Raw genomic sequence first — 15,617 nt, 5'->3', positions numbered from 1 at the left:
CGTTTCGCTTGGCTTATTTGAGCTGTTCTTGCCATAATATGTACTTGGTATTTTACCAAATAGGGCTATCTTCTGTATACCTTGTCACATCACAACTGATTGGCTCAAACACAATAAGAAGGAAAGAATTTCCACAAATGACCTTTTAAGAAGGCACATCTGTTAATTGAAGTGCATTCCTGGTGACTACCTCATGAAGCTGGTTGAGAGAATGCCAAGAGTGTGCAAAGCTGTCATCAAGGCAAAGGGTGGCTATTTGAAGAATCTCAAATATAAAATATATTTGTTTAACACTTTCTTGGTTACTACATGATTTCATATGTATTATTTCATAGTTTTGATGTCTTCACTATTATTCTACAATGATGAAAATGGTCATTTAAAAAATTAAAAACTTTGGACCGGTAGTGTATGTGTGTGCGTCCATGAATGTGCATTTCCACTGGGGTGCGTGTGTGTGTGTGTGTGTGTGTGAGAGAGAACTTGTACACTGTACACACTCAGTTCAAAGGCAACTGACTTGTCCTCTGCTTATGTATGTAAACTGAGCCTCAGCCTCCCTGTCCATTGTACCAGCTGTGAGACGAGGAACTCGGACGCCAGCACCCCGTCTCCCCCATCCTCCCCCTCCACCCGTCCTCGTAGCCAAGGCAACGTATTTGTACGTCTGACAGGGTGTCTGGAGAGAGCAGACAGACCGCAGGATAAGTAAGAGGAAGACATACAGTGCTGTGATAAAGTATTTGCCTCCTTCCTGATGTCTTGTGTTTTTGCACATTTGTCACTTAAATGTTTCAGATCATCAAACTCATGTTAATATTACACAAAGATAACCCAAGTAAACACAAAATGCAGTTTTTAAGTGATAGCCTTTTTCCCTTAATAAATAACATTTTCCGAACCTTCATTGGCCCTATGTGACAAAGTAATTCCCCCCCCCCCTTGTTAAATCATGAATTTACTGTGGTTAATCACATTTTTTGGAAAGCGGAGTTCAATTTCACTAGCCACACCCAGGCCTGATTACTGCCAGACCTGTTGAATCAAGAAATCAATTAAATAGAACCAGGCCAAAAGCTCTCAAAGCAAGACATCATGCCGCAATCCAAAGAAATTCAGGAACAGATGAGAAACAAAGTAATTGACATCTATCAGTCTGGAAAGGGTTACAAAGCCATTTCTAAAGCTTTGGGAATCCAGCGAACCACGATGAGAGCCATTATACACAAATGGAGAAAATTTGGAACAGTGGTGAACCTTCCCAGGAGTGGCCGGCCTACCAAAATTACCCCAAGAGTGCAGTGACGACTCACCCAAGAGGTCACAAAAGAACCCACAACAACATCTAAAGAACTGCAGGCCTCACTTGCCTCAGTTAAGGTCCGTGTTCATGACTCAACCATAAGAAAGAGACTGGGCAAAAATGGTATCCATGGCAGAGTTCCAAGGCAAAAACCACTGCTGACCAAAAAGGACATAAAGGCTCATCTCACATCTGGCAAAAAAACATCTTGATGATCCCCAAGACTTTTGGGAAAATCATTTGTGGACTGACGAGACAAAAGTTGAACTTTTTGGAAGGTGTGTGTCTCGTTACATCTGGCATTTCAGAAAAAGTTCATCATACCAACAGTCAAATATGGTGGTGGTAGTAATGTGATGGTCTGGAGCTACTTTGCTGCTTCAGGACCTGGATGACTTGTTGTGATTGATGGAACCATGAATTCTGCTCTCTACCAAAACATCCTGAAGGAGAATGTCCGGCCATCAGGTCGTGACCTCAAGCTGAAGCGCACTTGGGTTCTGCAGCAGGACAAAAAGGTTTTGGAGTGGGCCCAGTCAAAGTCCGGACTTGAATCCGATTGAGATGCTGTGGCATGACCTTAAAGGTGGTTCACGCTCGAAAACCCTCCAATGTGGCCGAATTAAAACAATTCTGCAAAGACGAGTGCCAAAATTCCTCCACAGCGATGTGAAAGACTCATTGCCAGTTATCACAAACACTTGACTGCAGTTGTTTCTGCTGAGTGTGGCACAACCAGTTATTAGGTTTAGGGGAGAATGACTTTTTCACATAGGGCCATGAAGGTTTGAGTAGTTTTTTCCCCCTTAATAAATAAAATCATCACTTAAAAACTGCATTTTGTTTTATCTTTGTGTAATATTAAAATGTGTTTGATCTGTGACAAATGTGCAAAAAAAAATAGAAATCAGGAAGGGGGCAAATACTTTATCACAGCATTGTAAGTTATAAGTAATAAGCATACATTTATAGTTAAGTTATACGCATTGAATAAGTAATGACCATTGCTTTTAGTTCAAAAAGTTAGTTATAGTCTATACAACAAATGTTATGAGCAAGAAGGAGTCCTTGGCAGTCAAGTGACCAATCACATCTATTGTTTACAGGTATGCTGCATACATTAGGTAGGCAATGATATTGGGATTGGTGAGCTCTCTCTCAACTGCACATTAGGAGCTACATCTAAACCACTCATGACACTTTGTCACCTCTCCTCTAGCAAGATTTATATTTTAGAAAACTTTATTGTACACAGAATTCCCCTGTCCTGTTCTAGATCACCTTCCATTTCCCACACCCACAAGAGATCATTGAAAATGTCAATCAAATCAACGTTTTTTTGTCGCATACACAGATTAGCAGATGTTAAAGCAGGTGCAACAAAATGCTATGTGTGTGTGTGTGTGTGTATGGACAATATATAAGTAGGAAAAATACTGTATGTACAGCAGTAGTTATATAGGATGAGCTATGTCCAGAATACAGTATGTACATATAAAGTGAGTAATCGATTAGCTTAATTTCTCAGAGATCAAATGACATTTCAGCAAAATGATGTTGCAGGATGTGGATAGAGGTGTGCTCACTCTGCTGTCTCCTGTAGTCCAAGATCAACACCTTTGTTTTGTTGAGGGAGAGGTTATTTTCCTGGCACCACTCAGCCAGGACTCTCGACTCCTCCCTGTAGGCTGTGTCGTCATTGTTAATAATCAGGCCTACCGCTGGTGTCATCTCAAACTTGATGATTGAGGTGGATGAACAGGGTGTACAGGAGGGGGCTGAGCACACACCCCTGTGGGGTCCTCGTGTTGAGGATCAGCGTGTGTCGAGGATCAGCGTGGCTGAGGTGTTGTTGCCTACCTTCACCGCCTGGGGTCGCCTCGTCAGGAAGTCCAGGGCCCAGTTGTGCAGAGAGGGGTTCAGACGCAGGGCCCTGAACTTAGTGATGATCTTGGAGGGCACTATTGTGTTGAAGGCTGAGCTGTAGCATAGATTCTGATTGGTCAGACCAGCTTTGAACAGTCCTTACCATGGGTGCTTCCTGTTTAAGTTTCTGGAAGAGCAGAATGGAGGCGTGTTCTGATTTGCCGAAGAGGAGGTGGAGGAGGTCCTTATAGCCGTCCCGGAAGGGAGAGTAACAATGATCAAGTGTCTTCTATCCACGTGTAGCACAGGACATGTGTTGGTAGGATTTCTTAAGCATTTTCCTCAGATTTCCTTTCCAATGATCTATTTTCCTTCTGTTCACATAGCGTGGATGAAGTCTCCACCTATGTCATTTCCTTACACAGTCACACGGTGCGTTTTATCTGGTGTGTCCTGCACAACGACTTGTTTTTGTTGTCACCCAACAACTTTTATTCAAGTACAAGAATTAAAGTTTCAAGTGAAAGTACTGTCATTGTAGAAGGATTGTGTTGATATGAAGAACAAAATGTTACTTTCAGCTGTATTGAAAATCTCTGCCAGTTACGCCACCAACCTCTACTTGTCTGCCCCGTGTCTCAGGCAGTGTGATGTCCTTTGTATGGTTCCGTTCAGCTCTTGTTAGCCTGACTGTTCTTGTCACTTTGGGTACTTCGTTTTTTACTTTCATTTGCAGCATGTTGCTAACTGGCATGTAAATGTGTGCCTGCAGTGGTAGGCGGAAACCGGTCACCATTTTCTCTGACCCTACTATTGACATCTCTGTGTGTGTGTGTGGTTTCTTCCTCTCTAGAGGGGTAATCAACCCAGTGCCCTCTTCAAAGGGCAGTCGGTCAGCAACACTACAGTGTGTCCACGTGGCTGAGGGTCACACTAAAGCGGTGTTGTGTGTCGACTCTACTGATGACCTCCTCTTCACCGGCTCCAAAGGTCAGTCTCTGTCCACTTCTCTTCCTCACTCACCTTCATCAGCGGATCACTTTAATTGATCACAGATCAATAATGTCTCATGTCTTGTTGTTTTTATCCTTCCAGACCGTACGTGTAAGGTGTGGAACCTGGTAACGGGTCAGGAGATCATGTCCCTGGCAGGTCACCACAACAATGTGGTGTCAGTCCGCTACAGCTCCAGCCTGGTCTTCACCGTCTCCACCTCCTACATCAAGGTCTGGGACATCCGAGACTCAGCCAAGTGCATCCGCACCCTCACGTGAGTGTCGAGAAACAGAAACAGTGTCAACACCGTAAAGTCAACGCCATAAGAGGGCCAACACCATAACAATTTTGGGGGGTACAGGCTACACAATATGACATCTGTAGCACCAGTATATGATTAACTTGACTCAATCATAACACCAGTGCAAGTGTTACTACACCTGTTGTTAATAAAGACAATCTGGGATTAATTACTTGACGATCTACCTGCATCTACCTGGATTTGTAGGTCATTTGTCGTATAGAATGAAGTGTTTAACAGATTCATCATATTCTACAGGTCTTCTGGTCAGGTGACTCCTGGCGATGCCTGTGCGTCCAGCACCAACCGGACTGTCACCATCCCGGCAGGAGAGAACCAGATCAACCAGATTGCCCTCAACCCCAGCGGCTCTGTCCTGTATGCCGCCGCCGGCAACTCTGTCAGAGTCTGGGACGTAGGAAGGTACGCTATGGCACAGCATGGCAGTCATTTTGTCAGAGCCAAGTCCAGAAAAGGGCTCTGTCTTCAGAACAATTCTCTCTTTCTCACTACTATAATGTGCAGATCTTTGATAGAGGCTACGGCTTGTATTGAATGTCGATTCCCTTGCTGATCTGTGGTAGAGCTTGTACCTGTTCTCTCAGTGAGTGTTGTCATTCCAAGTTGTCTTTCTTGCAGGAATGCAATGCATCTCAGAAGATTTGCTATCATATTAAATCCCAATATTCTCTCTCTCTCTCTTGGTCAGATTTGTATCTACAGGGAAGCTGACTGGTCACCTGGGTCCAGTCATGTGTCTGACTGTGGACCAGAGCGGGAACGGTCAGGATCTGGTCATCAGCGGCTCCAAGGACCATTACATCAAGGTGTGTGAGGCTGGGTTATGGTGTGTGAGGCTGGGTTATGGTGTGTGAGGCTGGGTTATGGTGTGTGAGGCTGGGTTATGGTGTGTGAGGCTGGGTTATGGTGTGTGAGGCTGGGTTATGGTGTGTGAGGCTGGGTTATGGTGTGTGAGGCTGGGTTATGGTGTGTGGGGCTGAGTTACGGGGTGTGGGGCTGAGTTACGGTGTGTGGGGCTGAGTTACGGTGTGTGGGGCTGAGTTACGGTGTGTGGGGCTGAGTTACGGTGTGTGGGGCTGAGTTACAGTGTGTGGGGCTGAGTTACGTGTGTGGGGCTGAGTTACTGAGTTACCGTGTGGGGCTGTGTGGGGCTGAGTTACTGAGGTGTGTGGGGCTGAGTTACCGTGTGTGGGGCTGAGTTACCGTGTGTGGGGCTGAGTTACTAGTGTGTTTATGGGCGTGTGTGGGGCTGAGTTACGGTGTGTGGGGCTGAGTTACTAGTGTGTGGGGCTGAGTTACGTGTGTGTGGGGCTGAGTTACCGTGTGTGGGGCTGAGTTACATGTTTGGTGTGTTTGGGGCTGAGTTACGGGGTGTGGGGCTGAGTTACTAGTGTGTGGGGCTGAGTTACGGTGTGACTAGTGTTGTTTATGGGGGCTGAGTTACGGTGTTTGGGCTGTTTGGGGCTTTGAGGGCTTTTACTAGTGTTGTGTTTGTGGATCTTGGCTGAGTTACGGTGTGTGTTGGGCTGTTTGAGTAGTGTTGTGTGTTTGGGGCTGCTGTTTGACTAGTGTGTTTATGGGGCTGAGTTACGGGGTGTTTGGGGCTGTTGGCTGTTTGACTAGTGCTGGTGTGGGGCTGGGCTGTTTGACTAGTGTTGTTTTGGGCTGTTTGACTAGTGTGTGTGTTTGAGGTTTTGGGCTGTTTGGGTTCTATATTCATTGTTTGAAAAGAAGTTGGGCACAGTGTTGTTTATGGGCTGTTTGACTATCTCTGAATTACTTATTGTGTTTTGACCTTTCAGTATGACTAGGCGATGGGCTGTTTGACTATTTTCTGTTTGCATGTTGTTTCATGTTTGCATATGGATCTTGTTGTGTTGTTTTGTATTTGTTTGTTTATGTTTGACTAGTACTGTTTGGGCTGTTTGAATCTAGCTGATTCTCTGCTGTTTGTGGGCTGTTTGAGTAGTTTGCTGTTTATGGGCTGTTTGACTAGTGTTGTTTATGGGCTGTTTGACTAGTGTTGTTTATGGGCTGTTTGACTAGTGTTGTTTATGGGCTGTTTGACTAGTGCTGTTTATGGGCTGTTTGACTAGTGCTGTTTTGGGCTGTTTGACTTATGGGCTGTTTGACTAGTGTGGGCTGTTTGACTAGTGTTGGCTGTTTGACTAGTGTTGTTTATGGGCTGTTTGACTAGTGTTGTTTATGGGCTGTTTGACTAGTGTGTTATGGGCTGTTTTTGCTGTTTGGGCTGTTTGACTAGTGTTGTTTATGGGCTGTTTGACTAGTGTTGTTTATGGGCTGTTTGACTAGTGTTGTTTATGGGCTGTTTGACTATGGGCTGTTTGTGTTGTTTATGGGCTGTTTGACTAGTGCTGTTTTGGGCTGTTTGACTAGTGCTGTTTATGGGCTGTTTGACTAGTGTTGTTTATGACTAGTGTTGTTTATGGGCTGTTTGACTAGTGCTGTTTATGGGCTGTTTGACTAGTTTGACTATGGGCTGTTTGTTGTTTATGGGCTGTTTGACTAGTGCTGTGTTGTTTATGGGCTGTTTGACTAGTGCTGTTTATGGGCTGTTTGACTAGTGTTGTTTGGGCTGTTTGACTAGTGCTGTTTATGGGCTGTTTGACTAGTGCTGTTTATGGGCTGTTTGACTAGTGCTGTTTGGGCTGTTTGACTAGTGTTGTTTGGGCTGTTTGACTAGTGTTGTTTATGGGCTGTTTGACTAGTGCTGTTTATGGGCTGTTTGACTAGTGTTGTTTATGGGCTGTTTGACTAGTGCTGTTTTGGGCTGTTTGACTAGTGCTGTTTATGGGCTGTTTGACTAGTGTTGTTTATGGGCTGTTTGACTAGTGCTGTTTATGGGCTGTTTGACTAGTGCTGTTTTGGGCTGTTTGACTAGTGCTGTGCTGTTTATGGGCTGTTTGACTAGTGCTGTTTATGGGCTGTTTTTGTTGTTTAGTGCTGTTTGACTAGTGCTGTTTATGGGCTGTTTGACTAGTGCTGTTTATGGGCTGTTTGACTAGTGCTGTTTATGGGCTGTTTGACTAGTGCTGTTTATGGGCTGTTTGACTAGTGCTGTTTATGGGCTGTTTGACTAGTGCTGTTTATGGGCTGTTTGACTAGTGCTGTTTATGGGCTGTTTGACTAGTGTTGTTTATGGGCTGTTTGACTAGTGTTGTTTATGGGCTGTTTGACTAGTGTTGTTTATGGGCTGTTTGACTAGTGTTGTTTATGGGCTGTTTGACTAGTGTTGTTTATGGGCTGTTTGACTAGTGCTGTTTGGGCTGTTTGACTAGTGTTGTTTATGGGCTGTTTGACTAGTGTTGTTTATGGGCTGTTTGACTAGTGCTGTTTATGGGCTGTTTGACTAGTGCTGTTTATGGGCTGTTTGACTAGTGTTGTTTATGGGCTGTTTGACTAGTGTTGTTTATGGGCTGTTTGACTAGTGTTGTTTATGGGCTGTTTGACTAGTGTTGTTTATGGGCTGTTTGACTAGTGTTGTTTATGGGCTGTTTGACTAGTGTGCTGTTTGACTGGTGCTAGCTGTTTGACTAGTGCTGTTTGGGCTGTTGTTTTATGGGCTGTTTGACTAGTGTTGTTTATGGGCTGTTTGACTAGTGCTGTTTATGGGCTGTTTGACTAGTGCTGTTTATGGGCTGTTTGACTAGTGCTGTTTCTGTTTCAGATGTTTGACGTGACAGAGGGGGCCCTGGGTGCTATCAGCCCCACACACAACTTTGAGCCTCCCCACTACGATGGTATCGAGTCCCTGGTGGTGCAGGGGGACGTCCTCTTCAGTGGCTCCAGGGACAACGGCATTAAGAAGTGGGACCTAGCCCGCAAAGACCTACTGCAGGTAAGAGATTGATGTTTATTGGCATGAATCTTGCCCTGGAGCCAGAACTGAGAGATTTCTTCTAGATGGGCCAGCTGCAAAGTCAGAATTGGTTATTTGTACAAATGTATGCAAACTAAAATGAGTTTTCTTCATTGAGGGTTAGGTTTAAAATTAGTTTTCTTCATTTAGGGTTAGGTTTAAAATGAGAGATTATGACTTTTCCAGTCAGCGACTACCAGGGGAAGATTCATGACAATAAATGCTCATCTGTGTAACAGAGGAAGAAGTGTCACTATTTTGGTGAATCATGCTTTTGGGGAGGTGGTGCTTGAAGTGAGGGGCAGGTATTTTAAATGGAAAGTTATTTGATAAACACTGCTACCTGAAAACTAGTTGAATGGGAAACGAAGTCTGTATGTACTAAGTTGTCTGTATGTCTAACAGCTAGTGCCCAATGCCCACCGTGACTGGGTGTGTGCCCTGGGTGTGGTGCCTGGCTCTCCGGCCCTGCTGAGCGGCTGTAGAGGAGGGGTGCTCAAGCTTTGGCACACAGACACGCTGGGGGCCCTGGGGGAACTCAAGGGCCATGAGAGCCCCATCAACGGCATCTCCACCAACAGCAGCCACCTCTTCACAGCATCTGAGTGAGTCACAGAACCACAAACACACACACACACACACAAGGGCCTGGATGCAGCCATTGCAGTGACACTGTTTTTCTGCTCTGTAATTTGATAGTGATCGAACAGTGAAGATCTGGCGTGCCCGGGGGGGACTCGACAGCACCTTGGAGACAACGGCGGACACCACTGACGAGGTGGCCAATAACTGAACATAGCTGTGACCTCCCGTCTTGACCCTTAACCTTGGATGCTGCTGACTAGCACTTTTACCTCTGACCTTTCACCTTGGAAACCATGGAAACCACCCCCCCCCCAGCCCCCACATATTGTAACCATGAAAACTGTGCAAGCCCGCAGGATTGGAATCTTATCTCAGCAAAAGTAGCTGTAGTCTTTCTCCAGAGTGAGATAGATATATCCTTAGGGAAATGTATCTAGTCTAACCTGCCTGGCAGTTGCACTGACTTCTGCAGAATAAATTATCTGTTTGCTTGGTAAGATATCTTTCCCTCTCAGCTCATATTAAGTATATAGTAAGCCCACAAGGGTCATATTTAGACACACACACATACACACATATAGAGGCAGATTAGGGTCTTTCTGGGCTGGGGGAGTTAATGAAGGCGAGTGGTGCGGAGAGGAGGAAAAGAGGATGGGTGGGCCACTGGGCTCTGTAGCTGGCCACTGGGCTCTGTAGCTGGCCTACAAGACCTGGACCAGGTTCTCCAGTGGCACAGCAAAGGAACAGAAGCACTGTAAGCAGAACCACTGTCCCTCCTTATCTGATATCAATGTGGCTTTATGTCAACTGACAAATCACCGCACCCCCTTAAATCACCGCTTGGTTTAAATGTTATTTTGCTTCGAATTCAGCTCCCACTTATTGTAGCTGACCAAATTGTGAAACTTGTCTTGCACTTGTCAACCTGTCAACTGGATACACTAACTAACAATACTCTTGTAACCACTTGGAAAACGCCTTCAGTCAGTCACCTTCTGTCTGCTATCTTCGTCTTTACACGTAATCCTTACTGACTCTATGTGCAAATACAATGTCTCTTTGAGGATACACCGATTGTCTTCACTCACTCGTCCACTGCTCATAATTTATATCTATGTAGTAATGTACGATTCTCCTCTTAATGCTGTTACCACACCCTCCCTCTAAAAGTTGTGAACTAACCTAACGCCTGTGCTGCTAAGTTGTTTGCTCACCTTTGACCCATAGAGGTCTTCTGTTCTGGACCCCAGGTGAGGTCCACATGGTAACCGTAGTTACGTACTGTATATAATCATGTAAAGTGTGAGGAGGAGAGGAGCTGTTTACTTGTGCCTGTACTGTAAGCCTCCTATCCTGGTCCTGGAAGTCCCCCGTGTGTGGTGGTTGTATCCTGTGTGCCAGTTTTACTGCACATTACAACTGACATATTTGTGATTGCTGTGAGCCAGGGCTGTGGTCAATACCATTTCAATTCCAGTCAATTCAGAAAGTAACACAAATTAGAGATGACATTTTTGTGTACTTCCTAAATTTACTAGATTTGAAATGGAATTGACCCCAACTATGGTGTAAGCTGAACTAACTGTCAAATAATTAATTGTATCTGCTGTCTGCTGGGACTATTGAATGTTAAAGGACAAGTAGCAGCAGCCAGCAACACATGATCTATATGTTAACAGTATTGTATGATGAAATCAACTGAAGGTTAGCATTGTTGATCACCAAAACTCGCTCCACAAGGGAAACTGAGGACCATAGTTCGGAGACGGTGTTCTAACAGCACTCTTAATGCTTTTGAACAGAGCCTCTCTCCCTGACCCTGTGTCAGCCTGTTATGTTTCCTGTTCTGAGTCTGAAATTGCACCCTATTGCCTATATAGTGCACTACTTTTGTACATAGCACTATCGACCCTGGTCAAAAGCTAGTGCATTATATAGGGAATAGGGTGCAATTTCAGATGCAGCCCTGATTCTCTTGTTCTGTTAAACTGTATGTATTAAAACCAATCCTGGGTTCCCCTCTGGGGTTTAACTGTAGATGACCCTCCCCAAAATGTCTGACTCTGTACTGTAGCAGTTCTGATGTCAGATGCCTGGTGAAATAAATGTCATCCTTCAAAAACCACCCTATGTGTGGACATCTTGGTCTGTTTATTTTGAGGGAGGGTGAGGGGAGAGCACTGATGAAGAAGTGCACTACAGGGATGGGAGCTATAGTACTCACTGATCTACGAACCTGATTGGATAAGTGAAAGTAAGGTTTTCACCTCATTGCATTCACATACGTTAAAAATCTATGCTTACTGGAAGGAAGCAGGGTTTCAAAATAGCATTTTATTTTCAAAATACTAACCAGATGTATCCTCTAGATGGCAGTAGTGTAACTTGTAATTATTCAACAAGCAAGGCACAGAATGGCTAGCTGTACATTGTAATGACCTCATTGCTTACAATACAATGTTGGAACACAAACATCTAAGTGAAAACTGTTATTTACTTGTAACTCATCCGGAAAACCAGAACCAAATCTCAGACTATTTTCAAAATGACTATTGTCATAAAATGTACTGAACTAGATCAAGGATTGCTGCACGTAAGGGCTAGTTTCTCAGAGACAGATAAGGCTAGTCCTGAACAATGAAAAAACGGCCCTAAATGTTTAAGGCATGTTTAACTGATGGTATTTGTGATGATATGACATTCAATTTTAGAACTACAGAGTAAAGCAAAGGTCTCTGAATTTCCGGTTCCGTGTCTCAGTTTGTAGTATGCCCTTTGCAATAGAAATTGTACCGTAAATGATTTAACAGCTGTGATTTTGATCATGATTTTATCGCAGAGAATATTGTTTGATTTTCAGAATAGAACTCATTGGTAGCCTACGTGTGTGTTGACAATTGAATTTCTGGTAAAACAAAAATAAGTTAATACATTAGTTATAGACTTAGGAATTAATACATGTTATAACCAATAGTTACTAGACAAAGTGTATAATGTTTTCAATTGAATGATCTGTATAGTGACTATATTTTTTGTTGTTGAAACTATAGCTTTCTTACCCTACAGTATTTACAGAGCATGTTGACTTAAGTGCATAATGCCCTTCAGAACCATGGGCAGAGGCGATAGGGGAGTTCCCAAATTCAGCACCGCAGAACATCCGATAGCGACTAGCTGCAACCCCATCCCTTGTGTCGGGAATGACCTTGGCCCAAAACACAAACTCCAGATTATGGCTTTAAAGTAATAAACCCATTGAACGTGTTTTAATGTAAATGGCAGATTGGATAAAGCCATTCTGTCTCAGGATATAAAAGATCAAGACCCTGGGCTTCAGCAACTGCGCCTGAAGATAATACGTTTTGGCAATCAATCAGCAATTGGGCACACTGATTAAAACGCTAATTTAAGACTAAACTATAATCTAATTTGACGCAGGTGTTCCTATTTCAGCTCACTGGGCTGCTGCGTCTGGTTGAGAAATCAGTCACTTGTTAATTGAGCGATTTGCTCAGGTGGTCTCTTCTCACCTGGCTTTGGTGCGCCTGTCTTCCTCACTTTCATCGCTGTCAAAACCCAAGCAAGCGGATAACTGTGTGTGCTGGCGTGCAATATGATTTAATCAACCTGCTATACTATTTTGAGATGAAACCAGGTGGACACTCAATGTCTTGACAACAAATTGTTTTATTTGGAAAGGTCCAGAGAGTGGCAATGAAAACCAGGTGGCCCATGATGTCCTTGTAGTGTCAAAGAAATGTGTTCCTCGAGGATGTCTTTCTTTGTAATGTATTATCATTCAGTAGATACTTTCAAAGCATTATCAGGCTACAAATCCTTATGTTAATTTCTGCAATAAAGCATTTGCAATGGCTGCCGAAAAACATTAGCACAGTAGCCTTTAGGCCTCCTATAATGTGTTATCTTTTTTAATTTTTTAATGGTATTTCTGCAAGTGTTTAGGCAGACCTTGTGAGCTTCCCACCCTCCGCACTATCACCCATATAATAGGCTAGTACCTCGTTCTCAGCTCTGCATCCTAGAATGAGATGAATCTTTCAACAGTCACACATGACGCTGGGCTGTTGTGGGCAACACTCCTCTCGCTTCCTCATGCAACCGCGACCCTAAGCAGCGCACCGTTTTAACGGTTGCTTCCTTTTATACGACCGAAAAAGGACTGTTTGACGGGAGATTTCGACGATGAGTAGCTTTATGAATATGGCGTGTATTGGAGACTTTGACCCGTTCACTGCTGCCATTCCCGCCACCAAAGTTGAGCTCACTGTGTCGTGTCGGTGAGTAGGCTAGATGGGCTCTTTCAGCATTCCTTCACATTGCTATTAAGTGGAATCGGAATGCTTGCAGTTTAAGACTATGGAGAACGGTGCTTATGATGATTGACGTACTGCAAAATATAAATAGTTTAGTGTCTAAAATTAGTCAAGTTTTCAATATATTTCCATCAAGCATTCTAGCACTAACAATTCATTTTATTTTATGTGGCCAGAAAACAAACGTCTGTTAATCATTAACCAAATGATAAACATTTCAATATATCTGTCGGTTTGACCATTATCATTATTGCTTTATAGGTTTATCAATCAAGGTAACATTTGAGGAATGTTTAAATCAAGTTTATGACCGTAGAACAACGTGGTTTTTAGTGTTTCCAAACGTGAAAGCTCTCGGGCTTCCATTTGGGCTCCAATTAACTAAACAAACCGCCGTCCAGAAAATGGATGATGCAACTGAGATAATTTATGGATGCTTTAACTGCATCTCCCCGGAGAGATGTGACTTCCAGTCAGATACAAGTACAACTGGAGCCGCATCTGGCTGGCTCGGGCTCCATGTTGCGTAAGAGCCACGCGCCTCCTTCAGCCCGGGGTACTCGCGGAGTTCCTTCTACCAGAATGAGGTGATGCTTCCGCGGCTGGTTGGTCACACGGTCAGTCACAAGACTCACTGTGGACATCATTTAACATACACACACACGGAAATTCTCTGAGTGGGAGTGGCTGCACGGTGCACATGAGACGGTCTCTGTCCACTCATGTGGTGCTGAACTTCCGAATTCTGATTCACATTCTGTCGCTTTCCGCTTCAATGGTGCTGAATAGCAGATCGCCATTATAGCTTGTTTCTTTAAGCCAAACTGACCTTTTATTCTGCCTATGTTTATTCTTGTGGCGGTGTATAGAATGGATAAATAGCCTACGTAGTTATGAGGTTGTTTTGGATGTATTTTTAAAGGGAATGCGGTTGCTATGCTCTTTGTGGTGACTTAATTGAGAGGGGTTGTAAATTGTGATACTGTCTATTTTCTATGTATGTTGAAATGCATACTGTATGACATTGTTTACAGTCATATACGATGGTTTATAGCTGGGTCTTAATGATGATAATAGTTATCTCAGGACTCCTATGACCACCCCTTAAAGTTTTGACATAGAATGGTAATGGGTTAAGTCCTTCAAGGGGACCTTTCAGTCAATTAACCCAGAATCATCAGCATGCCATGCAGTGTAGTAAAGCAGAACAGAGAATGGATACATTGATTAGTTCAGATGCAATTACTGTAAGACGTCAATGTACTGACATGCATGTGTAACTGATAGATGCACACACACACATGCACACTACATGTTAATGTTTTTAAATGTATGTAAATTGTAAAGTATGTTGTCTGTAATGCCTTTTTCGTTATGTGTAGGACCCCAGTAATAATAGCAGTCGCCATTGGGGATCCTAATAAAATAAAAATCTGAAACATATCTCCAATCTGCTGCCACAGCAGCCAACCCTGGCAGTGACAATCATGATTTTGTCTGCATTCCACACGGCACCCTATTTCCTATGTACCGTTTTCCAGGGCCCATAGCCTGCCATTTGGGACACAGACTTATAGTTGATTCATGAGGGACTATCACCCTTGATCACCATCGCCCAGTAATATAGTTCGCGTCGTGTGTCTAGATATGTGCTCAAGAGGCTTGTGGCTTCGGGGCCTTAAGGATCAAAAGAGCTTTGATTCTTTATTATGAAACGTTTCAAAAGAAGTGGCACATGCCCCCTCTGATGTATCCACTTGTACACTGAAAATACTGTTTAAAAATACAAAGATATAGCCTAGTTTCCTTTATGCATAATTCATTCAGATATGTCAGTCAGTGTCCTTTCAAACAAAGGAGGTGCATGATGCCTCTGTAAGAGAGATTTCTGTTTTGAAAGTGTCCACTTGAGAAAGTGTTAGCCTAGATTGGGATGCTGTCATCTGGATGGTCTGAGCTGCAGGAGGGAGACAGTCGTATTATGGGAGACCTTTGGGCAGACAAGAAGCAGAAAGGGTATGAAAGGGTATCCTATTGAAGAATTGACATGTTGTGATGTGGCTGTATTGAGCAGGGATCCCAACCTTCAGGGACTTTAGATCCTCGTGGAGCTGCTGGGTCAATATGTCACCATAGGTAGGAATGAATGAATGGAGACACTCCCTGTCTCCTAATCTATGCGTACTGTGAATTTCTCTCTGTACAGAATACACCTACAATTTAGAAGCAGCACTATTCTACAGTGCTCATTTTGATAGTTGGTGCAGATTTAGAAAGGAGCAGTTTTTCTATGTCTCATCAAATCAGGTTGCCTCAGAGTAGGCTCTGACA

General features: G+C 43.7%; 2 protein-coding genes across 2 annotated transcripts in view; both read left to right on the top strand.

Annotated features, from left to right (window-relative positions):
- LOC115133947 (kinesin-like protein KIF21A) overlaps positions 1 to 11,077 on the top strand; it is a 72,079-nt gene extending 61,002 nt beyond the window's left edge. The window contains exons 29-35 of the mRNA XM_065022359.1: positions 4,023 to 4,159; positions 4,265 to 4,439; positions 4,725 to 4,889; positions 5,176 to 5,293; positions 8,176 to 8,346; positions 8,773 to 8,972; positions 9,067 to 11,077. Of these exons, the coding sequence (XP_064878431.1) occupies positions 4,023 to 4,159; positions 4,265 to 4,439; positions 4,725 to 4,889; positions 5,176 to 5,293; positions 8,176 to 8,346; positions 8,773 to 8,972; positions 9,067 to 9,160 (1,060 nt within the window). The 3' untranslated portion in view covers positions 9,161 to 11,077. The remainder of the gene's footprint in view (positions 1 to 4,022; positions 4,160 to 4,264; positions 4,440 to 4,724; positions 4,890 to 5,175; positions 5,294 to 8,175; positions 8,347 to 8,772; positions 8,973 to 9,066) is intronic.
- Positions 11,078 to 12,352: 1,275 nt separating this feature from the next.
- The window catches only part of LOC115134687 (copine-8-like), a 106,121-nt gene continuing 102,856 nt past the window's right edge, over positions 12,353 to 15,617 (top strand). Inside the window, exon 1 of the mRNA XM_065022358.1 lies at positions 12,353 to 13,250. Coding sequence (XP_064878430.1) covers positions 13,156 to 13,250 — 95 coding nt within the window. The 5' untranslated portion in view covers positions 12,353 to 13,155. The remainder of the gene's footprint in view (positions 13,251 to 15,617) is intronic.

Source organism: Oncorhynchus nerka, linkage group LG9a, assembly GCF_034236695.1.
Source record: "Oncorhynchus nerka isolate Pitt River linkage group LG9a, Oner_Uvic_2.0, whole genome shotgun sequence".
Lineage (NCBI taxonomy): Eukaryota > Metazoa > Chordata > Actinopteri > Salmoniformes > Salmonidae > Oncorhynchus > Oncorhynchus nerka.
Note: the sequence above shows the minus strand (reverse complement) of the source record. Positions and strands in the feature narration are given on the sequence as shown.